The sequence below is a fragment of the Stegodyphus dumicola genome, chromosome 1 (genome assembly GCF_044657685.1).
Source record: "Stegodyphus dumicola isolate Sdum_Otavi_A_Nest chromosome 1, ASM4465768v1".
Classification (NCBI taxonomy): Eukaryota; Metazoa; Arthropoda; class Arachnida; order Araneae; family Eresidae; genus Stegodyphus; species Stegodyphus dumicola.
In genome coordinates, this window is record NC_140768.1 from 62,269,406 (window position 1) to 62,295,666 (window position 26,261).

Here is a 26,261-nt window from a genome sequence, read left to right on the forward strand (position 1 = left end):
TGCAAGAGAGAACATATAATTTAAGAAAATTTTAACTGTAAGAAATAATGTACCTAGAGTTGTGTAGAAGCGCAATGAAAAAGCCCTTCATCAGTGAAGCAAATAAGGAAAAAGAGCAACAATTTTCAAAGATACATGTGGGGAAAACCTTCGGAATTTTTTAAAGTGATGTTTAGTGATGACAGTAAGTTGATCTTATTTGGATATGACAGCAAAAAAAAACTTTGTATGGAAGAAGAGCTTTAATTCCTGAAAATGTGGTTTTGATGATAATAGAGGAGAAAGTTCTGTAGTATGACCATCTGTGTCTTTCAATAGGTATGGTAAATTGGTTTGTAACTTATTTGGTAGTGCATCAAAATTAGGTCTAGAAAATGATTTCTGGGTCTAAAATGATTAGGATCCCATTGGTTGTTAGAATTCACCATAGATTTCATCTCCCGATCTAAACCAAATCTAGAGTTTGTGACACTCTTTGCACGAAAGTGCGAGACGTCCTAAGTTTTCAGGTTAAAATGAATTTAAAAGAATTCTTTTCAGCAAATGGGGAAAATCTTTCGTTTGATTTAACAAAGAGCTTGTAGAGTCAGTGCCAAGATTACAACCTGTATTTGACAAGGGCCTTTTCACCAAGTATTAACATTTTAATTTTTCTGTATAAGTTCTGCATAAGGTAAATTTTTTGTAACCTTCAAATACTTTTTCCCCCTTCTAAATTTTGGAATTCATTAAATTTTAGATTGTTATTTTGATAACATATCTTTGAGTGGATGAACATTTGAGAGTAATGAATTTGCAAAAATAAATTTCAACTTTATTAACAGTATCATTTTTATGCTAAATGAACAATTTTGTTTCCCCACTGTATATATAGTTATTGTTTGTATGATGTTTGAGTAAATTGTAACTTAAAAATTTTTTCTCATGTTTATAGGAGGAAGAAATAGCATGAATAAATTGAATAAATGATAATGTTGTTGTCATGGGGTGGAAGCCGTATCCCTTCCTATCCCAGAATGTTTAAATTACTCATTTGTTTAATGGTAAGTTCTAAATTATGAAATACTGAAACTTTAAATTATATAATTTATTTTATTTTCATTTTGAGGTGATAAATATCAAATTATAAAGAATACTTACTTATACATATATAAAATGGATACTTTTCTGTTAACAGGGATGACAAAACCAAGTGTATGCTAGAATGTGGTAACCTTTTTTTATTTCATGTCATGACCAGCTGTGCAGTGATAAAATTTAATGTGTGCAATTTGATTTTAAGCAAGAAGGGCTTGCTGTGTATGTAAGAAAACAAATTGTTGTTCTCCCCATGTACATTGTTTTTCCTTAAACAAATTGGAGAATTTGCAAATTCTGCAGTGTGTGCATTTTAACAGTATATGTATTACATTCTTTATGAATAAAATGATTCAAGGAGCTTTATGTATCGTTACAGTTGCTGCCATCAAGTTACATTTCATAACAACATATATGTTGGGTAGAAAGTGGCACTCTGTTAAAAGAAAAATATCATAGAATGAAATGTTTTACTTATGTGATGAACAGATTTTTTAAAAAATATGTATTTATGTATTTAATTACAAGTAAAATATTTTACAAGCCTGGTATGAAGATTATCCTATGTGAAATTAAGCTAATGAATTTAATTTTATTTAATTAAAATGCTAAATTCCTTCATTATTATAATTAAAATATTTTAACAAGGAATTTTCATATATTGGGAAGACATTAATTTCATGACATAAAAAATGAACCTATGTTTTTGTATTCTTTAACTGCTGTCTGTCTAGTATAAGCTTTTAAATCTACAGTTTATTCTAATATCATTGTTATGTTCAAAAATTATTCCATAGCCTAGACGTACAAAGTTATGGAAGGTAAATATCAGTATAAATTATTTTATCATTTTTAATATATTTTGCATTCACATATTAATTGATATTGGGAATATTGGTTAATGCTGAATAGTGGTTAGATTGATCTGGGTAATGGAGACTAGATGACAGTTTGGGATTTTTATCCTTCTGTTTCAGTAAGACAGACTTCTCAGTCTGTTTTACTGAATAATTATTCTTCCCGTTGAAAGTTTTATCTGCCTTTTGGAATATTTGATAAAACAGGTGCAAACTTCTCGCAGCAAATTTAGATGAATTTTCTAGCTAGGGTAATTGTTATCCAGTTTCCTTGAAACCATTTTCTTTTCTCTCATTCTCTTTCTGCGCGTTCAGTGTTGTAGGTCCATAACACATTCCTTGGTCAATTCAGTATTCTTTAATGTTCATTATTTCATTTCATATCCAGTGAAAATATGAATTCTCTTGACTTTTTATTCAGTGATTTTGAAAAAGGAGCATAGGTTGTTCTAGGCATTTCCCAGAGATCTGTGAAAAAAAATTAATTTAACGTGTCAAAGGATGAATATTAATGGAACATGTTGAAGCTAATTGTACTATGCTATATAAGCCAGTATTTATTAACAAATAAATGTCATTTTGAACCAACTGAAATTTTGTATTACTAAGTGCTTTTAGTATTTGTAGGATTTATTTTATTGGCAGTTGTTTATGAAGTGTCGAGTTGGCTTGTTTATTAGCTTATATGGAAAATAAGGAATCAAAAAATATTAAAAGAAAATTTAAATTATAGTATATAGCTAAAACTGTATACCATAAAATATCGTTGTAATAAACTGGGCCTAATTCTCGTCCTACTTTTCCCCCCTTTTTTATGGTTTCCTTCATAGATGCAATAAAATTTGTTTCTTGGACGTTGTTCGCTAGTCTAGAATAGGTTACTATATTTGTGATTGATTTAATTTAAACTAAACTGTATTTATTTAAGAGCAAAATATATACAATGTTTATGTAACATTTACTATTTCTGATCAATCTGGGTAATAATTTGTGATAATTTTGTGTCTTGATTTTTACTAGAAATTATGAAATGAGAACAGGACTTGAAAAAAATTTTCTGATCAATCTGGGTAATAATTTGTGCATTTTATGTGTTGGTTTTTACTAGAAATTAGGAACTGAGAACAGGACGTTACAAAATATAACAAATTTGAATTAGCTATGTAGGCCTGAAGGTTGGAATGCAATTTTTGATAATCTTATTTTCATTAAAAAAATAACAGTAATGAATAATTTATGAAGTAGTAATGAATTATAATATTCATTACTATTAAGATTATTAGATGAGATTCATTACTATCATTTTGAGATGAACTTATAGTAATAATAAAGCTTTAAATCTTTTTTTTTTTTTTTTCATAATTTTTTTGTTGTAATGTAAAAAAAGAAAATCAGAGAAGTATTAGTTTTGTTTGATTATTGAACTTTAACAAAATATTACTTTGGACTATTGGGCAAAGAATGTGTATTTGTAGAGAAAATTTTCTTTATAAAATTGGATTTTGTTCACTTTAGAAAGAAAAAATTCTCTGACTACACCCATATGTGCAGTACATTTTATACCTGCAGTGTAGATACAGAAGTCTAATTTCTTAAATCTTTGTATTTTCGTGGTAAATGTAGAAAGAGGGAGAGAGCACTTTTAGGCTTCATTTTAATATATGCTGAAGAGAATATTAATCTGATTTAAAAATTTAGAAAATATAAATTCACCGAAAATATTTTTCAGAACAGTTTTAAATGTTTATAAATAATTCTGCACCAGTTTCCTTTCATAGGCGGATTTCATCCAAAACCATCATTATATCCAAAGTATGATTTTCCCTTGATTTTAAATTAGCTGGATGTAAATGTGTTCTGTATAATAAATTTTCTAATTTATTTTAAAAAAGCTTAGTCTTTCATACTTTTTTTACCCAAAAATATTTTCTTAGTGAAATTAAGGAAATTGTTTATGATAAATTTTTCATAAATTATCCTCTTATGTATTTTTTTGTTTAAAGTGTGAAATCTCTCTGATAGAATAAAGAGTTGGAATCATGAACGAAGCAAAATAAATTCATAAGAACTAACTTACAGTTATATGTTTGAAAATTTATGGTTATTAATTTTGCAAAAAAAAGTAATTCATTGAACTTTTATAATTAGGTCATTCAATACTTCATAATTGTAGTTTTTCATTTCTCTCCCCCCCCTTCTCGAAACTTCAAAATGTCGGTAGTAAGTCCGTAAAAGTTTCAAGGGATTTTTTGGGGTCCCACAAACACCCCTGATTACAACACCATCCCTTAAGCAGATAATGTTTGTGTGCTTTACCTCAATCCATTTGTAATAATAAGATTTTATAATGAAATGTACCTCATTACAGAGAAAATAACATTTGTTTTTTTATTATTTGGGAATTTTGTACAAAGTAGCTAATGTTACGATTTAATTTAGGAGTTGCATGAACCTGAATAGTTTCTGGGGGATATTGTCTTGTCAAGAGCTTTTGGAGAAAAAGCGGTTTATAATCATGTTACACATGAGGGAAAAGCCTATGGTTGTATAAACATAAAAAATTCGGTGTTATATATTCAGTGTTATGTTGATCATGATCATCTGAGTGTGTATTCCCCCCCCCCAAAGTTTGGTTCTTATAAAAAGACCTTTTATAAAGACCTTATTAAATTCTGATATGAGATTAGTAATTTTTATCAGTACTTTTCCATTTTACATAACAGGCAATAAAGGAGCCAAAAATGGTACAACCGATGCCAAGCGGAATATGCTCGCTGGTAACTTTTGCGCCTTATGCAAAACAAGTTGCAGCCATTTCTTATCAGATTGATTGTTTCTTTCAATACTGGCATACAATTATATAGAATCTGTACCAGTTAGTTCAGTTTTATGCCCTAAGGCTGTTCGTGGTAATTAAGTCGATTAGTATGCAATAACACCATTCACCCGAAGGCGAAAATATAGAAAGGGCAAAGTCACTGGGTTAAATTCATCAATTCTAATGAAAATGCGCTAGCAATGTAAAGCACTGCAGTTTTACATAATTTAAATTAATTAATAATTGAGTAAGCTATTCGTGCAAATTCAAATAATTCTTGCATTTAAACTTGTATTCCATATTAAGATTTAACTTAAAATTAGTGTAGATAATTACTGAGAGAATTAGATTTTTGTGGCATGGTCTACGTGAGATGAGGTCACTGCGGGTCACGTGATATGAACCCGGCGAATCAGGATATTGTACCATGAAAGCATAGTAATTTCTTAAATTTAAATTCTTTTTACAAAATTTTAAACAGTTTTAAAATGTTTATGCCTTCAAAATAAAAAATTCTTAGAACTAGCATTTTTTATGTGTATGCTGTCGCCAATAAAGTCTGCTTGGCAAGATTTGCAGCAACGAAACGGAAAAGTACCTTTTTATCTTGTTTTTGCTATTATATGAAGGTTGCTTTTATCTAATTATTATTTTTTCGAATTAATTGTTTTTCTGAAATGATGTGCAAAGTGCTGCATCACATGCTTTACATGCTACAGTTGACCATTGCTGTAAAATGTTTTGCAGAACAAACATCACGTCTTTGTATCAAAAGGAAAATGGGAGCATAAATGCTTGCATGGTGGGTTTTTTTGATGGAGACAGTGTTATGAGCTTGAAGATCAGAATGATGAACCAGCTCTCTAATCAAATTCATCTGGAAAAAAAAAAATTTCGATATTGCTTATTTTGTTTAGAATGTATGCATTTAGCACTGTTAAGTTAAAATAGTTTTTTACTTCACTTCAAGGTTCTTCTGCCAAAAATATAACTATTGGCTATGTGTTCACTTAAATCAACATAGCCCATATTTTTGTTGTAACATGTTATAATCTTGGGTTTTGACTGTTCATTGGCTATAACCATTCGATTATGCATGCTTGACAGCATAAAAACGTGTTGCTCACACTTTCCAGTGTAAAGCTGTCATCCCATTTGTGAAACGCACGGTGGTTTCTCCTCTATTCAGTTTTCCTTTGTTTACATCTTTTGGGAACTGCTTCTTATTCGAATTAATAGGGCACATTATTTTATCTTCATTTATTTTATTAATAATAAATTTATTTCAACATTAATTTATTTTATTTTCATTTAATTAGACAACAAAAAGTTCTGGCATGAGAAAAAATAATTTATGGCCTTTGCATCTAATAATGCCACTCATTTCTTTTAACAGTACAAGATGCTGAGAAGTTGGGATCCTTAGATTTATCTTTTCCCTAGGTAAACTTACATATTGTAGGTGTAACCTTCCTTATCAGCGATCTTGTGTAATTTTATATTCCACTGCTTGTGTTTTTTTGGGATATACTGTCTAAATATTACTCACTCTTTAAATGTGACAATAATTTATTATATCGCAAGGTCATCTGCAGGGCTGTAAATTTGTTTATAAGCTGTTTTTAAGATAAACAACTTTTTGAACTTTCCACAATCTGTGGTAATTTATAATTTTATCAGGTTTTTTCTTATTGTTTTCAAAATTTCAAAACTTTAAAAATCATTAAAATCATGTCACTTGGCTACCTTACAAAAAATTGGTGTGTCAGTTAAATCGTCCGTGGAACAATAATTCCGAATGCTATCTTTTTCAGTATGTCCCGTGAGTAAGACTAATCCAAAAAATTTCTGGAGCTTGTCATATGTAACTGGCATCCTGGCATCCAGTCGCTTTCATCCTTTCTTTTTTCGCTTATATCTGGCAACAACTCTAGGATTTGAGAATCATATCAATTAGTTTCTGTGGTTAAAATTTTAAACAATTCATCTGAAAAATATGATTAAAAAAAATCAACAGCAAGATGAGTTTCCGAAAATTCAGTCTTTATACCAAGATCACCAGTAAAAGTCAATATATTAGTTTTTTCATGCTCATTTGGCTGTTTCCATTCATATATAAATTATTGTCATTGCTGTTGAAGCCATAGGCAACATTATCTTCATTAAAAGATTGACATATACTTTCTTCTGTTTCTGAACAGTCCGAATCTGTATCAGCAAGAGTTTCTTCTTCTAAGTTGTTTAATTAAATCAGTGTTAAAATTTACCAATTATAAAATGAAATCTGATATATATATATAATTTCCTTTCTTAGAATGGCTGAGAAAGATGGAGAAAACCCTAATCAAAAGTATTTAATGGATCATTCAGAAAATGTGGACTTAACAGAAAAATCAGAAGAATTTAAAAAACTTGTTGAATATGGTTTGAACCCTAAGGTTGTAACAAAATTAGAAGAAATTTTCAGAACAGGTAAAAATGTTTCATAAAAATTATTATTAAATCCTCATCATGATTAATAAATATGAAAATATTCATTCTTTTGCAAACAGTTTTTCATTGTTTTATTTTTTATATATATTTCCTTTAACTGTTTTATATAAATGTTTTCTAAATATAGTAATAGAAAAGGTATCACAAATAACTTAAAAAGCTTAATTTTTATGTATGAGATTTTAAAATTTATGTTGCATAACAGGTTAAAATCAATTTAGTTTTAATTTTTGCATAAGTATTTTTTCATTAGTTAATGTAGTTAAAATTTTTTCTCATTACTGTTTTTTAAAACTAAATAAGGTACCTGATGATGCTTAACAATGATAAATCTTTCTCATTATCACTAGAAAGTTGTGAACTCATTGCCGACTTGGAAGAACATCATTGCTGACTTTGTGCTTAGCTGATGAGCGAAAGGCAAAAAAATATTTTTAAAATGGCAATGCCCTAATAATTCCATACAAGAGCAATCAGTCAGTAAAATTTTAAAAACAAGAAACATCCGTGATGAAACACTTACCCTTTTTTTTAGAGAAATTTTTTTTTACTCCCTTGTTCTTCCCATATACACATCCACTTTCACTCTAAAAAAAACAGAGAATAGCACATACTCAGTATTCATGTAACTGGTTATTGTGCTTTGGTCACAACAGACATTCTGTGTGCATGTTTGGGTTGCCTTATAACAGGGTTGCCACGCTACCTGGAAAACCGGAAAAAGTCAGGGAATTCGAAAATTGACCAAAAAATTCAGGGAATTTAAATATTTTAGTGAAAATCTGGAAAAGTCGGGGAATTTCATACGGCGATCCCCCCCAAAAAAGGCGAGTTTTGTACTAACGTGAAAACAATCACATTATTGGCGAATTGTGTATCGTGTGAGCGTCATTCGGGCAGCAGGCATAGAGCCAATTTTCGCAGCTCCAATTAGATTGGAAACTTGCTTTGCCTTTCTAAAAGACTTCGAGAATCGCACGTGCAGTGCATGTTGAACTAAACAAAATACTTATTAATACTAATATACGGTACTATAGGAGTTAAAATCAAAGAATATGTTTTGTTAAGAAGGAAGATTTCTCTGCAACAGGAGTGGCTGGGTTCCAACGTAGAGGGAAACATCTGCGCATGTGCGAAATATCTGTTGCCAAAGTTCGAAGGTCACGTTATCAAGAGTTCATAAAATGAATATCGTTTAAAATTTCTTTTAACTTTAAAACAAAAGGAAATATTTTTTCGCGCAAGTAAAAAAACTATGAAAAGAAACTGAAAATCCATGTTTAAATAATTGCAAAATATCAAAGAAGTAACGTTTAGTCAAAGAATGTTTCTTCTTAACACGTGTTCCTCAATTTCCTGTACGCATCGCAAAGGGGCAAATCCATTAGCGAAATTTTTCTCCGCTTTCTAGTGGCGTATAATAGCATTACGTCTATGGAACCTTGCCTTCTTTACATAGACGTTCTTTGGTTAGGTTTTTTTGTTTCCATGTACAGTACCCACAGGATTTAGCGACATTAATGATGAGCAGTAAACGTGTTATTTTGGTGTTGGTGACAGTTTTTAAAATCGTGCCAAGGCATTACCGTATATTAAGATTTTACCCCAAAATGTTTTAAACCCTTTTTTTTTTTCTTTTTAATAATTGCCTTATTTGTCATTTTGCAATAAAATAAAAAATACTAATCTAGGCTAACCATTAAATATAACTATATTCGCTAAAATATCGTTGATTATTTCAATTCAATTTTTAATTATCTTTATGTTATTCGTATCATTTAATGTTGTTTCTTCCCTCTAAATTTGTTTATTATTAGTAAATAATACTTTCAAATTTCAGGAACTTTTATCTGTCATAATCTTGAAATTAATTCTAGCAGTAGTAGCATACCATCACGAAATTTAATGCACATATTTTTTGCTTATGTATGCTGCTAAATAAATGTAAAATATTTGAATTTATTTAAAAATATCATTAAATATATTTCTTTCATTTAGCTGCAAAATGTCTGCAAAAAAATTATTTTTTAAAATCCAGATTGGGCAGATTCTAATCTCAATCTTCAGTGGAGAAAACAATTCCTTTTATACTTAAAATAGTAATCCTTTGGAGATTAATTATATATACAAGTCATATGTAATTGGCAAATTTTTGTGTTTTCAAGTAATACCATAATTAATTTACCTCTTAGCACAGCCAGAATGCATTATGCGGATAAACTGGAATTTTTTTAAAATATACCTGGAAAAGTCAGAGAATTTCATTCTCCTGTTTGAGTGGCAACCCTGTTATAATTATTTTGGGAACATGCTTGTGTCGAATAAAAATAGAGTGACAGTGTGCGACAATGCGCTTTTACTCTGCATCAGATAAAAGAATGTTTGGAACAACAAATGGATGAGAAGAATTGAGATGGTAGAATGGGATATTTCACTTAGCTGCCAATAAAGAAAAAAGAAACTGAGGATTAATATGGACAAGGAAGTCTCAAGAGCATAAGATGAGTATTATTATTATTATTTAAATCTGAATATGTTTCAATAGTTGTCAAGTTGAATTCATTGTTTTAAAAATAATATTAATATGTTGGCATTGTTTCAAATGCAGGCTCGAGAGCCATGTATTGCTCTCGCGCGTAAATTGTAGAAATTGGAATTTGTTTGGGAAAAAAAAGTGAGATAAAGAATTTTCTCTTGTTGATTGTTTGTAGCCATTTTTTTTTTGGAGAGGGCATTCAATCAAATTTTCATGCAGTGTTTCATCATTAGAGTTTTCATTGGAGTTCAATGCTACACCATTGAAGCATTAACACTACACCACACTACTTTGTTACATGAATACTTTTTCACAACATTTAGGCTGGGCTGCGAACAGCGAGAAAGTACCCAAAAAAATAAATGCTCTGTAGGATACATGTAAGCATTTATTAGCATAGAAATAATGGAATAGAAAATTTTGAAAGCGATACTAAAATTATTTAACTATACATTATGTTTCATTGCAGGTAAATTATGTTACAGTGATCTAGATGAGAGAGCCCTTGATGCTATAAAAGAATTTCCTGTGGATGGTGCTTTTACAGTCCTAAAACAATTTTTGGATAGCAGTTTAGAACACGTTTCTAACAAAAGTGCGTTTCTTTGTGGTGTTATGAAAACTTATCGTCAAAAAATGAAAGTTCCTTCAAATACAAGTTCTGGGACTACTAAGGGACCCGATGAGGAGAAAATTAAGGTAAGTTTATATTTAAAAAAATTGTTTAACTTTTATTTTAAAAAATTGTTTAACTTTTATTGTTTTTTGACAATGAGTAAAATTAAAAATTTCACATGTATAAAAAATTTTTGCAGACTGCAGTGGAGAGGATAATTATATATTATTTCCTCTAACAGTGGATTTTAATTTACTAAGTTTTCACACATACACACACAAAACACTGCTAATGTTATTGTTTCAAATAGCAGCACACTTGAAATTTAATGCATTCATCGGCAGTAGCTAATACCCATAGGTCGTTTAAGCACCGAGCGTGGTGCCCAAGTTGCACCAAGGAGGGCAACTGATTTTACACTAAGAAGCTGTATCCCAATTTTGATGAAGAGTCTCCCATACCACTTCTATCAACAAACTACTCGAGTTTCAGCTGTCTGTGTATTTTGATTGCCTCATGCTGCACAGATATAAAACATTTACTGGCATCCATGCCTTCGCTGGGATTCAAACTCAAGTCCAATGATACAGCAGCCAGGAGCATTGGCCCCCGTAACCAATCAATGCAGCTCCCTACCAATGCAGAAAGAATCAAACAGTGCAGTAAACTTTTTAACAGCTGGGATTTCCCCAGCAGCTATAACCTAAATTTAATCTAGTAGTGTCAGCAGCAATAAAAGGAGATAGCTTTTTGTTTTGAAGTTGCAGCTAAACTGGCCATAACTAATACTCTCACTTCATAATTTGACCCTGTCAGTCTTTTATATATATATATATATATACAGGGTGTTTCATAGATCATGGGACAAACTTGGAGGGGTGGTGGAGCGTATTAAAACATGCATTTTTTTATAGGAATGTAGGGTTTAAAGTGGACGAGTTAAGGTAGGAACACAAAAAAGCGACACAAGGGGAAAATGTGTTTATGTACAAAATCAACGTAAAGTGCTTCTTTGTAGCAATACAGTATTCACCATAAATGTTAAAAATTGATCATGAACGACAGCCGGAACATTCTGCAGCAATTCTGATCGCACCTCTTGCAGAAAAATATAACATAAGCCATTTGTACGTGCAGGTAAGAGGTATGGGCCTATGAGGTAGTCGTTAACAATACCTGCCCACACATTCACAGAGAAGCGGGTTTGGAATGCATGTGGACGTGTGCAGTGTGGATTATGAGTTGCCCAAACGTGTATGTGTGGCTATCGAAGGTGCCATCCTGTGAGGAAGTTGCCTCGTCTGTTAATAGCGCATTCGATGGGAAATCCGCCTGTGCTGCACACTGCTGCAAGAACCAATGACAGAAATGAACTCGAAGAGGGTAATCTGTCTCTTGCATGGCTTGGACTTTTTGCAAATGGTATGGATGCAAATCATTTTCATGCAATACTTTCCAAATGGTGGAATGACTCGGCTGCAGACGATGTGCAATAACTCTTGTACTTGTCTGAGGTAATTCATGCGCAACGTTCGAGATGATTCTTCAATGCGAGGTTGTCATGCACTTCTTCCACTCCTAGTGTCAGAGGTGGCTTCAAATGACCCATTTTCCCACAGACCGATGCAACCTCTCAAACATTGTGTGCTTCGGCATACGCCTGTTCAGAAATCATTCTTGGTAACTGTAGGGCTGCTCTGCCATTCCCATTAACAGCATCATACATGAGATGCGTGTCATCTTTTTCCCTGTGCGTAAACTCACCTATCACGCTCGACATCAGAGTTGCGAATGACCCTCTGATGCATCGAATCGTGGTTTGTCCTGCTCTCTACTGCTGCATTGCCAGCCAATCACAGCTGTAGTTCCTATTATTGTTCCCTTTTTTTTTTGGAACATTTATTGTGAATACTGTATTGCTGCAAAGAAGCACGTTGCATTTATTTTGTATGTAAACACATTTTTCTATTGTCTTTTTTTTTTTTTTTTTTTTTTTTTTGCATTCCTGCCTTAACCCGTCACTTTAGTAGACCCTACATTCCTATACAAAAAATGCATGTTTTAGTACACTCGACCATCCGTCCAAGTTTGTCCCATGATCTATAAAACATCCTGTACAGTACAAAGCCTGAGATCTCATTGAAACTTCGTTGATTCCGGATTTGGGATTTTTCTGGATATTAGATCATCAGTTAGTAAGATGACACGTAGAAAATAAAAATATGAAATTGTTATTTCTGAAATAATGAAACTTTTATGATCTAACGGCTATTAAGAAATTACATATGATTATTACAAAAAAAAAAGCTTAATATTTATTTGTTTACTTTATTAAACATTTCTTTCAATATAAGTTGCTTCGTTTTTACGCTAATACTTTCTGTTCAATTCTATAGGCAGTCATAATTTCTTGTTCAGTTACAAAGTTCCATTGTTAAAGTCCTGTAGTTCCTGTGTCTAGAATTCCAACCAACTTGTCAGTCTAAATTTTTTTGTTTTCAATAACGTCTCTGTCACTTTCTTCACTATTGGTAGCGGTATTTTCTGTATTCAGAACTATACAATAGATTTCGCTGCACATTAATTCATTGATAGCTGGAGGGTTGTCATCACAATGGAAAACTTGTTATATCATCTGCATTTATTACGGATTCTTCACATTTTTTCACAAAATCCATTGATTAGAAACTTTCACCCGTTGTTTATGATATCTAAAAGCCTTCATATCCGTGGATGGTAGCTGGCCGTAAATTATGCCAAGCATTTTTTAAAGTATCTATCTGGAGGCACATCCTCCCACGATTTTGCGATGCTCCCACACAGCAGACTTTATGCTAAAATATTTCATAAATTCTTGAATAGTCTTGCCATTATTCAAGAAATTTAACATGGATTTTAAAAATGCTACTTTGTATTTGCATTTCAGCATGCGCATTATTCTGTTATCCGTAGACTGAATGATGGACGTACAGTTTGGAGGAAAGAATAACTCGGATGCACTAACTTCCGTTAAAATTTTAAGTGAATTATGAGCCATACAGGTATCTACAATCAGGATAATTTTTGCACCATCAGGTAAACTAACCGAAATCAAATGTTACTGGGCCTCCAGTATGAAATGATTCATCAACGCTTGTGTCATCCATGCTCTATTATTTGCTCGAAGTGCAACGGGGGAAATCGTTACTCCTTTAAATGCTCAAGGTTGTGTTATTCTTTTTGATTATAAAAAGTGTACACTTTTGCATTCCTTTAGTATTTGCATATGCTAGAATTGTTAGTCTAGCTGTGGAATCTTTGACACCAGTTGGAGCCTTCTCTGTAGAGTTTGGCAAGACATTTTGTGGTACATATTGCCAGAAAAGACCAGTGTCATCAGCGGTGTAAATTTGTCCTGGAGATAACATTTCACAATTCATATGCAAATAGCAGATTCAGTATTAGCTGATGCTTTTTCACCTGAAATTGTTAATTGCATTATACCACTGCGGTTTTAAAATTTGGTTAACCACAACAATTCGGAATCCACAACAAATTCAGAAGAGTTCCTTTTTCTTGTTAGGTCATATACAGTCGACATTCCAATGCCATATTTCTCGCATAATTTTGAGACAGATACCTATATCCATTTTTTGCAGCAATTGCACTTTGTGTTTAATGGACATCGAAACATGCTTTCGCTTTGTAACTTCTGTTGCAGCTCCAGAATTAGAAACTCTTTTCAACATATCGAAAGTTCAAACTTTAGTTTCCAAAAAATTGCTGTAATTACAACAGCCTGAAAAAAGGAATAAGCTGGATCAAATCAGAAAGAAAGTGCAATCTGCTATATTAACTGAAATTCTTTGGAATTGGTAAAGTATAAGTTTAGCCAACTTTAACAGTATCCACTGTACAAAAATTTTGTAGTCCCTAAATTCTGCCGCCCTGTGCGGCCGTATAAGCTGTGACGCCGGTTCTGGGTTTTTGTGAATAACAAATTAGTTATTCTTAATTTGAATAGCACTGAATGTAAGCTTTTGGTATCATTAACAAAATCTATTTTACTATACATAGCATATATATATATATATATATATATGAAGTTGTGTTATGTGTTGCTGAATAACTGAAGTAATATTTCACAGTGGCTTTGTGTTATGAATGCTGTTCTAATATGTGTTCAGAGCATCAAATGTGATATTAACTGTTTATATCATATTGTGAGCAGCTGTGTAATATACCTTCATCGTACTAACTAAACTTTCAGCTATTAATGTTCAACTTGTGCAATGCCAAATTTCTGGAAATCTGATTTTTTTAAAAGTGAAAATAGATTGCTGTGCATATAGGTTTAATAAGTACACGATGAAACAAGGCTGGCACCTGTGCAAATAAGTGTATTAGCCGAGTAAGTGTGTAAGTATATCTCTGAGCCTTGCTAACTGTTAAGTTTCTGCATCAGATGGAATTTCAAGAGAGAACACCTCAGGGTGTAGCCCAAAGGTCTCCCATCCCCACTATCTCATGTGGATGGCACTTGCAGAAAAACAACAGTTTTGTTCTTCCCATAATCCCTTCTCCTCTGTATTTACTTAAGAAAAAAATCAGAATTGTGTAAATTTGGCATTGTGTGCATTAAAGATTGTACATATTGTATTCATTATGTATAAATAGTTATTGTTTCCATGAAGGTTTATGTGTGTTTGGGTTTGCAACTATTTAGTTAGATTTAGCACGGACATTTATGCTTGTTGCAAAGTGATGTCTCGTTAACAAAAAAAGCAGATTTCTGTAAATGGTTAACGTGTACTAAAGAAGGATAAAGCTTCAAACTTGACTGATTGGTAGTTCTTGTGTTAAATTAAAACAGAAAGCACATAGTGATAAATTTAACAAAATTAACTTTAGAGTAGGTGAGACCATTTTCAGGAATGCCAAAAAGTTCCTATGTTGTATATTTCTATAAGTGTTTTAGCATAATGTAAATGCAGTATGAAGTGGGTTTGCATTATGCTATAACTATTGGGTTGGCAACTAAGTAATTGCGGATTTCACTCATAGATGGCTTCAGTTGAATTTTTAGGGTTGCAGACGTAGTACAAATGTGAAACATATTTTGTTATTTAATAGTTGGCAATTCAGCTGTCAATCAGTAAAAAAAGGTTTTTTTTGATCGGTTGTGTAATTTTCGTTTGGCGTTCGTTGAAAAATGGAAAATTAAAAGGAACATTTTCGTCATATTTTGCTTTTTTATTTCCACAAAGGGAAAAACGCATTGCAAGCTCATAAAAAGTTATTTGCTGTTTATGGTGACGAAGCCTAAAAAAAACGGCAGTGTCAAAATTGGTTCGCGAAATTTTGTTCTGGTGATTTTTCACTAAAAGATGAAAAACGCTCTGGTCGTCCAGTTGAGGTTGATGACGACCTAATCAAAGCAATAATCGATTCGGATCGTCACAGTACAACACGTGAGATTACAGGAAAGCTTCATGTATCACATACATGCATTGAAAATCGCTTAAAACAACTTGGCTATGTTCAAAAACTCGATACATGGGTTCCTCACGAACTGAAAGAAACGCATTTAACGCAACGCATTAACAGCTGTGATTTGCTAAAGAAACGTAATGAAAATGATCCATTTTTAAAACAACTGATAACTGGCGATGAAAAATGGGTTGTTTACAACAATATCAAGCGGGAAAAGGTCGTGGAGCAGGCCAGGTGAACAAATTCAAACAACATCAAAAGCTGATATTCATCAAAAGAAGGTTTTGTTATCAGTTTGGTGGGATTGCAAAGGAATTGCCTACTTTGAACTCTTACCACCCAACCGAACGATCAATTCTGATGTCTACATTGAGCAACTAACAAAATTAAACAAATGCATTTGAAGAAAAGCGGCCCGAATTGACAAATTGAAAAGGTGTTGTATTCCATCATGACAATGCAAGGCCACACACATCTTTGGTCATTCGGCAAAAATTATTGGAGCTTGGTTGGGATGTTTTGCCACATCTACCATATAGTCCTGACCTTGCATCATCTGATTACTTTTTGTTTCGATCTTTACAATACTCCTTGAATGGTAAAAATTTCAATAACAATGATGTCAAATCGTACCTGATTCAGTTTTATGAACCATAAAAACCAGAAGTTTTATGAATGTGGGATTATGATGCTGCCTGAAAGATGGCAAAAGGTCATTGATCAAAATGGGCAATACATTACAGAATAAAGTTATTTAGTTCCATGAAAAAATTGTCTTTGATTTTCTTAAAAAAATCCGCAATTACTTAGTTGCCAACCCAAAGAGAAAAGCAGTTAAAGTATGCATAAATGTATTAAATTTGAGCAGTTTTGTAGAAATATATTTTTAAGTTTTAAACATGTGTCACTGGGGGAAACAAACATAATATTTTTTGTAAACTAATAATCCTCTCCATGTTTTAATTGCATCTTATTTGGTATAAAAATGTGAAGGAATACTCTATAAATTATGAGTATTATGGTAACTGATAATAAGTTTATGATGCATTATTTATATAAATTGTTTATAGGCTATTTTAGATAGAACTGGATATACACTTGATGTCACAACTGGCCAAAGAAAATATGGTGGCCCACCTCCTGGTTGGACCGGTCCACCACCTGGCAGTGGTTGTGAAGTAAGTTGTAAATTTAATCATTTTATATCTGTTGGTATGTTTCAGTGATGAGAATTTTAGTCAAGTATTTTAGATGTACATGGCATATAAAATGAGCTTGTTTTAAACTTCGTATACTTTTAGTGAGTTTGATTTTCATAGGCATTTTGCTTTTGATAGTCTTGAAGGAAAGCTTTATTAAAAATATATTCTGAATTCTTGCACTGTGTTTCTTCATGTTCATTTTATTTCCATCAGCAGAAAATAATTTTCATGTTTTACTAATATGAATATATCTATTAATTTATTCACGACAGCAGTAATGCATTTTATGAATTTGATGGGAAAGAAGGGTTAATTTTGAGTTATTCTGAATGGCAAATAATAATAAAGGTAGCTAACTAGGCATTAAGCAGGCATACAGTTAAAAAAAAAAAAAAAATAGCCTTGTGCCATATTGTAATAGTGTGGATAAAATTCACAGGGTTCGTAGCGGTCCTTACAAGTGCTTTTATAAGTCCTTATATTTGAAAATAAAATATAAAGGCCCTTATAGGTGCTTACTTTTTCTTTAAAACCCTTATTTTTTTGTTTTTAGTGTTTATTTTTTTGCTTTTAGTGCTTTTTTTTTTTTTTTTTTTTTTTTTTTATGAGCCTACCGAAGCCGAAACTAAATAAACAACTTTTCTTCAAGCCGAAACTAAATAAACAACTTTTCTTCGAAACTAAATAAACAACTTTTCTTCGTTATATGCAATGTCAGATGGTGAATCATACTCCCGGAAATTGCTTTCCCCCCTTTCTCTGCATTACCGTAACCTATGGTGCGCAGTGCGTGCGAGAGTACAGACAGGTGCACGTCGCTCTATTGGTCAAAGAATTGCAAAAATGGTAGAAAATTCCGTTACATTCGGTATTCTTTTCCTCCCACCCAATACTACACACGTTTAAATTTCTATCAAGATTTTAATAACTTGCATTCTCGTTCCACGTGGTCAGTTCATATTCGTGTTTATTATGATCGTTATGCTTATATTATGAGTATATGCATGAATATTTATAATAATATAGTTGCAGTAACTGCTGAAGTGTAGATAAACTTCCAAAAATGGGTGTGTTTTTACACAGATTAGCTTTCTAGGGAATAATATTCGGAATGGCTTAAATAAAAGGAAGGTAATCGAATAGTCAAAATAATTTCTTCCCCCCCCCCCAATACATTATACAGTACGGAGGTTGGGAGGTTCTCCACTTTCTCCGCAAAATCTCTAATATTGAAGCAGCGGATTCCCCCCCCTTTCCAGTCTGGATTGAATAGGACTAAAAGTTTTTGCGGTCTACCCAACCTAAGCGAAGATTGATTCTATAAAATTAGAATCAGAAACACCCCAAATTAGTAAGTCTTTCTTTTCCTTTATTTAGTTCTTTATTCTCCAAATACCGGCAGCTGTTGATTCCAATTGCTTAATATCACATGTGGAAGAATTACGCTGCACGTATTGCACAATAACATTTGCCGTATTTTGCAGAGATAATTAATTTTGATGTTCCGTCTGAGATTTGTTTATGAACACTTGAAAGAGTTTTTCTGTGCTTTCTAAGTGGAATATTTCTCAGTTCTGTTGGTCTGTTTTTATATGATGCACAGATCGAAATGTCAAAATCATTTATTTAGCGGGGAGAGAAATCTAAAAGAACGGCTACTATCTCCCCCCACTCCTCTTTTTCCAGTTACTATCCGGAATATTTGGCAATTTCCGAGTATGCGGGTTAGTTAAGCTTTTACTGTTAAAGGAGACTGCATGAAGCAATTTCCCGTCTTCTGATTTCAGAAATGTGCCTCTTTTTTACTTAAATTACTTTGCTTGGAATATATGTTAAGGGAAAACTGTTATGCAATGAAAATTTAGAAATTGTTCAGAATTTTGATTTAAGTTAAATTATTTAAATATTAATATTAGTGGAAAAATAAATTGTATTTTTTATTAGGTGCCAAACGAATACAATTGATATGGCTTACTATTATTTATTTTCTATATTTTGAACTGAAATTTTGTAGGGTTTATATTTATTTTAACTAACATTTATTTTAAGTTTAAACTATCTTTCTTGTCAAGCCTTACTTTCCCCTGGAATTGCCAATGCCAGAGTATGTAAATTTTAGTAGAACGTGCAAAGTATTCAAAATAGTCAGTGGAAGTATTCTGAGTTAAATAGAAGGGAAACAAGTTCGAAAGGTGCTTTCTTGCTTCACGAGCGTGGAGGTGGCTAGTTAGAAATTGAAGAACCATACGTTTCGGCTTGTGTACTTGCCTCGGCAGATAGTTAAATCTTTCAATGTGATATTCAGAAGCTTGCTGAATTATCAGCTGTATCTTAGAATGCGGTTAGGTTAGTTACGTTTAGAGAGCCTCGTAGGTAGTCACTTGTTATTATTCATTTTTAGTTTTTTATTTGTATTTTACCGCCGGGTCGGCGTAGTTTGTGAGCGTCGAGCACGCGTCTGTAATTTCTAAAGTTGAATAAAAAGTGATTTAAACCCTTCTCAAGACTTTGTGTACCTTCCAGTTCATAGCAGTCACCACTATTGTTGCGTGCAGGTTGGGAGCGCGCTACATTACAATTTCATCATTAAATCTTGTAATATAGTTTAGTTCTGCATGGTTTTTTTTTTTTTTTTTTTTTTTTTTTTTTTTCTCATTGTAAACTAATTCTGTAAATTGGACTGTCATTTAAAATTTAAAAAAAAAAAAGTTAATTGTTTTCCATGGTTGAGGTAATGCTCATTTTCTTAATAAATATTGCATTGCTTATATTTTAAATTACAAGTCTAATTTTTCTTTTAAGGTTATGCAGTTGTGTAAAATATAATTCATTAGACAGGTGCTTATTTTTTTCCTTAAAATGTGCTTGAAAAGTTCTTATAGGTGCTTATTTTTTTAACTAAAATGTAGGTATGAACCCTGATTCATATTCATTTCTTAGATTTATACCTATCAAAATAATCTCAAATTTGTATCATTTTTGGAATTTGCTTAGCCAAATTTTATTGCTCATGCCAGCTATTAACACTTTGATCAGATCTCAGATGTCTAATAGACGTTTCATACCACTTGTTCCGTGTACTGCTGATGAGTGCACATTGTTCTTCTACATTCATGTTGGATATTTCTGCAAGTGATGGAAAACGTTAGTAATTTGCTTGTGCATCACCCCAATATTTATGGCACACATGCACATGGTTCTAGCAGATAATTCAGATATTGATGGACACGTGCATATTTGTTTAGTTTAAAATAACCAAGTTCGAAGTAAATTGATTGCTTAGCAAAAAGATATTTTATGACAACAGTATGATCTAATACTGGATTTGTATAAATGTATGAAGTTATCAGAATCTCTAAATATGTGAAGAAATTTACAGGTTGAGAATTTTTTATATGTGTAATCACTTTCCAAAATGAAATAGTTAAGTTCTTAGTTGTAAACTGACGATTTATATTACCAATCTGTCATATTTTGAAACGGCAGTTCTTTGCTATTACTGCGTATACTGTGTTATATAAATTGAAATAATAATGTGTGTGTATTGTTTTAAAGTTTTTATTCATTTAATAGATATTTGTTGGAAAAATTCCAAAAGATATTTTTGAAGATGAGCTTATTCCACTTTTCGAAAAATGTGGACCACTATGGGATCTGCGTCTCATGATGGATCCCTTGACTGGCCAAAATCGTGGTTATGCATTCATAACTTTTAAAAACAAAAATGGTGCACAAAATGCAGTTAAACAGGTATGTTAGTTTTAAGTTATTATTAATATAATGTCTTTCTCCATGTCCTTTGAATGAAATTTTTTTTCTTCTTCTCCATAGTTGGATAATTATGAAATAAGGAAAGGTAAATTTATTGGTGTTACTGTGTCTATAAATAATCATAGATTATTTGTCGGAAACATTCCAAAAAATAGAGGAAAAGATGAGCTCTTTGAAGAATTTACCAAACATGCCCGTAAGTTGCATACATGAAATTATTTATAAATGTATTTTTGTATTAAGTGTATATATGTATTTTATATGATTTTTGTTTTAAAAGTCATATTTCCTTTTTCATTTAGCTGGTTTGACAGAAGTTATAATTTATAGTTCACCAGATGATAAGAAAAAAAATAGAGGATTCTGTTTTTTGGAATATGATTCTCATAAAGCTGCATCATTAGCTAAAAGAAGATTAAGTACGGGGCGTATCAAAGTGTGGGGATGCGATATCATTGTTGATTGGGCTGATCCCCAAGAAGAACCAGATGAAGAAACTATGTCTAAAGTAAGTTTTTAAAAAATTCATCACTTATTTTGAATTCTGTTTGAATTGCACTGTTTAATCTCCATTCTTATTCTTATTTAATCTTGTATGTCAAATTTTTTAAATGTTATTTTCCTGCACTGTTTTAAGGTTTCATCACCAAGTTTTATATGTTAAGAAAAAATGGTGCCGAAATCATAAAAGTGCAGTTTTATAGTTTTACTTTAGAAACATTGATGAACATGAAATTCTTACAAATCAACATTCTGATCTATGAAATTTATAGAGGATTCTTGATCAAAGAAGACCTGCTTTGCAGGTTTCCAGCAACTTTGGTTTCCAGTAACCTTGAAAATCGAGAGATTCACATGCACATGTACAGTGTGTGTTGAACAAAAGGAAATACTTTCCCATTCTCCTATGAAACAAAATTGGTTTAATCCTAGTATATAGAGGATTTGGCAACATTATGATGAGCAGTAAACAGGACATTTTGGTGTTCGCAACAGTTTTCAAAATCGTGCTAAGACTGTATCATATACTAAAATTTTACCGCAAAATCTTAACCCCCTTTTCTTAAAAATGTTATTACCTTCTTTGTCATTTTGCAATAAAATAAAAAAAATAGTAATTAATCATCTAGGTTAACCATTTAATATAATTAATTATATTTGCTAAAATACCATTGATTACATTTAATGTGGTTTCTTCCTTTCTAAGTTTATTATTAGTTCAGATTTCAAACAGCTTTCTTTGGCATACTCCTGAAACTAAATCTAGCAGTGTTATGACATATCATAATGAAATTTAATGCAGACATTTTTTGCTTATGTATGCTGCTAAACGAATATAAAATACCTGAATTTATTTTAAAATATCATTAAATAGATTTCTTTCGTTTAGCTGCAAAATGTCAAAAAAAAAGGGAAGACATTTTTTAATCCAGATTGGGTAGATTCTAATCTGTCTTCAGTGGAGAAAACAACTATTATAGTTGTAATCATAATGCTTTGGGGATAAGTTGTATGTAATTTGTAAATTTTTGTGTTTTCAAGTGGTACCATAATTACCTCTCAGCACAGCCAACACTGACTACATGAGTATACTGGAATTTTCTTTAAATGCACCTGGAAAAGTCAGGTAATTTTATTCTGTTTGATTGGCAACCCTGTTAAAGTCTGCAATATATTATTAGTAAGATAAATGATAACACTTTCAAAAAATTGTTGAAGGATATTTCAATTCCGATTTTGGATTTGGAAGTAATTGTGCTCTGCCCTTATTATTATTATTATTATTATTATTTTGTTTAAAATTTAATAGCTTGAGCTGCCACAGAATATAAATAATAGTTTAACTTAAAATTTGCCATTGAACTGATTGATTCAGAAGTATTCCCTTTCCCATTGTAGTTACATTGCTGGAACTGAAATTTTTCTGCACTTCTAAAAGATGTGTTAAGATTTACATATTTTAATTTATTCTAGTTTGAATTGGCTTTTTTGTTGCTATGTTTATTGCATTATAAAGAAAACTGCGGGTTCATTGAAAGTGATATATTTATTTGTTATAGAAATTATTTTAATGTGGCAATCCAGTTTTATTTCATACAGTATTAAAAATTAATGTGTTATGAAGCTGGTTTTACAGTGTAATTTTTTTTTACTTTCTTTAAGGTTAAAGTTTTATATGCTAGAAATTTAACTGCTGATGTTACTGAAGAAAAATTAAAAGAAATGTTTGAAGCTTATGGAAAAGTTGAAAGAGTAAAAAAAATCAAAGACTATGCTTTCATCCATTTCGATGACAGAGATCATGCTGTCAAAGCTATGAATTCTCTTAATGGAAAAGAAGTTGGTGGTGCCCCTATGCAAGTCTCTCTCGCCAAACCCCCATCAGACAAAAAGAAGAAAGAAGAAATTTTGCGTAATCGTGAAAGACGAATGATGCAGATGATGCAACAGCGAGCTATGTGAGTTTTTTTAACCAAAATATGAAAGCATGTTTAATAAATCCTTATTTTAAAAACAGATGTAATGAATTGTTTTTCAGAATGAAGATTTAGTAAATTATTTTCCTTCATCATTGAATAAAGTATTTAAAATTTGAATAATGTGATGTACAGTTAAATATTTAAAATTTAGTCTGTTAAAAAAAAGAAAAAGGAAGCAAATTGTGAATTATTTACAAAGTTATGGGACTATACCATTTCTCTTCCCCCCCCCCCCCCCCCCCGAAGAAAAAAAAAAACTATTAATGGACATGATTCTGTCATCTGAATGCAGGGTTCATATGGTCCTCAAGTCCTTAGGTTCTTTTAGAATCGATTTTTGGTCCTTAAAAGTCCTTAATTTTGGCCAAAAATTGGCAGAAGCTTAATTTTAATCATGAGAAATTTCTGTATGTTTTTATGACTGCCATTTTGAAGGAATATATTTTTGGCGATTCATTGACATTTCATATATGGTTACCTTTTGAATGGGTTATAATTTGTTCCTATTTCTAATATAAACAATAGTATACTCAAGTTTCTAAGCAAGAAGTGGAACATAAACATTTCAAAATTCATTTTCCCCTTTTTTTATTTTATTTTATTTATTTATTTATTTATTATTATTATTATTATTATTATTTTTTTTTTTTGTTAGCGTCAGAACATGCCTCTATGTTTTAAGTTCTTTTAAATAAAAGAAGCTTATTTAAACCTTTGTCTGGCATTGTAGTTACTTTCAGACATAATTTGCTTCACGTCTGTCGGGGGTTTTGGACTATTTAACTTTAACTAAATCAAGTAAATCCTCATAGGTGTATTGAAAAGGTTGACAAGTTAGGAGATAAAGCATGCAAAAACTAGTGAGAACACTAGGTTTGCGTATTGTGACAAATTTCTGAATCTTAGAAAAGATGCTTAAAGAGAAGTAAATTGATATAAATTAGACAAAATATCTGGAAAGCTTCAAATTAAAGACTCATAAATATTTGTTGAGTGTTCTTGTTACAAAACATAAGTCTTTTGTAGCATTAAATGTGTAATTATCCTAGTATCATTTAAGAATCAATGTCATAAATTACATGTATTTTAAATTGTTAAATTTTATTGGATTGTGATTTTAATAGGCTTTTTTTTTAACAAATGTTGTTAAAAAATAAATAAAATTTGATAGTGGCCATGTAAATCCATAGTGACTAAGGTTATCTAACTACCTAATTTAATTAGCTATAAGTAACTGCTTATCTAGTTACTTTCAAAACTTGCCAACCGTGCCTACATAAGGCCTTTCAGGTTTCTTCCAATCAGCAGGTCTTTCTGAAGGCAAACAACAGCAGGGACAACATCCAGTCTTTTGTTATGAATTATGTTGATTATGATCTTACTTCTAATTTTAAGCTATGCCGCTTGACATAAAATCTACCTGCTATTTACTAAACCTCTAGACTGGGCAACTGTGTGATAAAATGAGACATTAAAAAAAAAAAAATCAACATAAAGCTAACTTAGTAAAATGTAAATAAAATGTCACTTATTTTCTTGCAAATATTTCCAACTATTATGAGTGTAAAATACTTAATGCTACTTGATAAATTTCATAAAGTTTATTTTATTCTCAAACTTATCAGTTAGTTCATGTTTAATAATTATGCATCCTACTTACTGATCTATTTTATTTTTAGGATGGTATTATCAGTGCAGGATTTATGTATAAGCTATGCAAGTTATAACTTAGGCCCCAATTTCTTAGGGGCCCCCCAAATTAAAATATAGTATAACAGACTCATAAATTGCCCCATATCTCAAATAGCTTAGAGTCTTATCAAAGCTAATTCCATCTCTGCGTATTACAAACGTGAAGTTCGGGCATAGGTAATCATTTTTATTGAATTTATTCAGTTCCCATTTGCTCATAGGTCGTTAATTTTTTTTTCATTAATGGTCCTTAAAAGTACTTAATTTCCGTGTGCCGAAATGTGTACGAACTGTGGAATGTGGTTACCAAAACAGAGATTGGAGCAATTAACTGTATGAAGTTTGTGCTGATAGTGTCTAAATGGAGCTTCTGGTAAAATCAAAAGGCCTAACAAAATAATATAATTTGATAAAAATCTTTTTATGAAGTTTAAAAAACGTAGCTAGTCGAACATTGCTTATTTATGGAATTAAAGAGGCATCAGTTCCTTTAGAACTCTACATAAATGATTGGTGCAACTTTGGTGGGATCTTTGCCAACTTGCATAGTTGGCAGGATAATATGTAAATAAAGAAAATTTTACACTCGTAAGAAAAAATAGAAAACAAAATGTTTGATTTTGATACCACAAAAACTGACATTGATAGATTTCAAAATTTGTGATATTTGAAGTCATTTTAATTTGCTATGAGGGTAAAGTTTGTGAGTAAATTAGAATAACTTGTGGTTGATTCCCCTCTTCCTAAATGGCAATCATTGATTTTTTTTAATGATTTACCAATGTTTGTTACACCTGATATGTCGAGAAATTTTACACAACTAATTTTTCATTTGCTGTAAATAAGTTAACATTTGCATGAAGTTTTATTGCTTTAGAATCTTAATCTAGTAATGTCCATTATTAAATAACAAAGAATATGTATGTGTACATGTTCCTCGCATTGCAGAAAAACAACAGTATCTAGAGCAATAAGGTTTTCAATGTACATAGTCAGATCCTAGGACTTGCACTACAGTAACTTTTCCAGTAAGAAGTTTAAGTAATTAATTTGTTCTTATAAAATCCTGTTATTATTATTGTAACACTGTTGAATTTTAAAATACAAATGCAGTGGATGAAATATATACTGTACATGTGAGATTTCCTCCTATCTAGATGAAAACCATTTTTTTTTTACATTGCATGCTGTAAAATCTCGTGATCTTTGTTTGGTAACCTTTTTTTACCCATTTCACAATTTTTTTT

The 26,261-nt window shown here is 31.4% G+C and overlaps 1 protein-coding gene across 4 annotated transcripts in view; it reads left to right on the top strand.

The window, feature by feature from the left end:
• The window catches only part of LOC118191033 (heterogeneous nuclear ribonucleoprotein R-like), a 47,602-nt gene that overhangs the window by 11,717 nt on the left and 9,624 nt on the right, over positions 1-26,261 (top strand). For all 4 annotated transcript variants that reach the window (XM_035361823.2, XM_085815455.1, XM_085815447.1 and 1 more), the window contains exons 3-10: positions 935-1,043; positions 7,067-7,224; positions 10,251-10,480; positions 16,940-17,047; positions 20,645-20,821; positions 20,903-21,038; positions 21,145-21,350; positions 23,006-23,301. In XM_035361823.2, the coding sequence (XP_035217714.1) occupies positions 7,068-7,224; positions 10,251-10,480; positions 16,940-17,047; positions 20,645-20,821; positions 20,903-21,038; positions 21,145-21,350; positions 23,006-23,301 (1,310 nt within the window). In that variant the 5' untranslated portion in view covers positions 935-1,043; position 7,067. The remainder of the gene's footprint in view (positions 1-934; positions 1,044-7,066; positions 7,225-10,250; positions 10,481-16,939; positions 17,048-20,644; positions 20,822-20,902; positions 21,039-21,144; positions 21,351-23,005; positions 23,302-26,261) is intronic.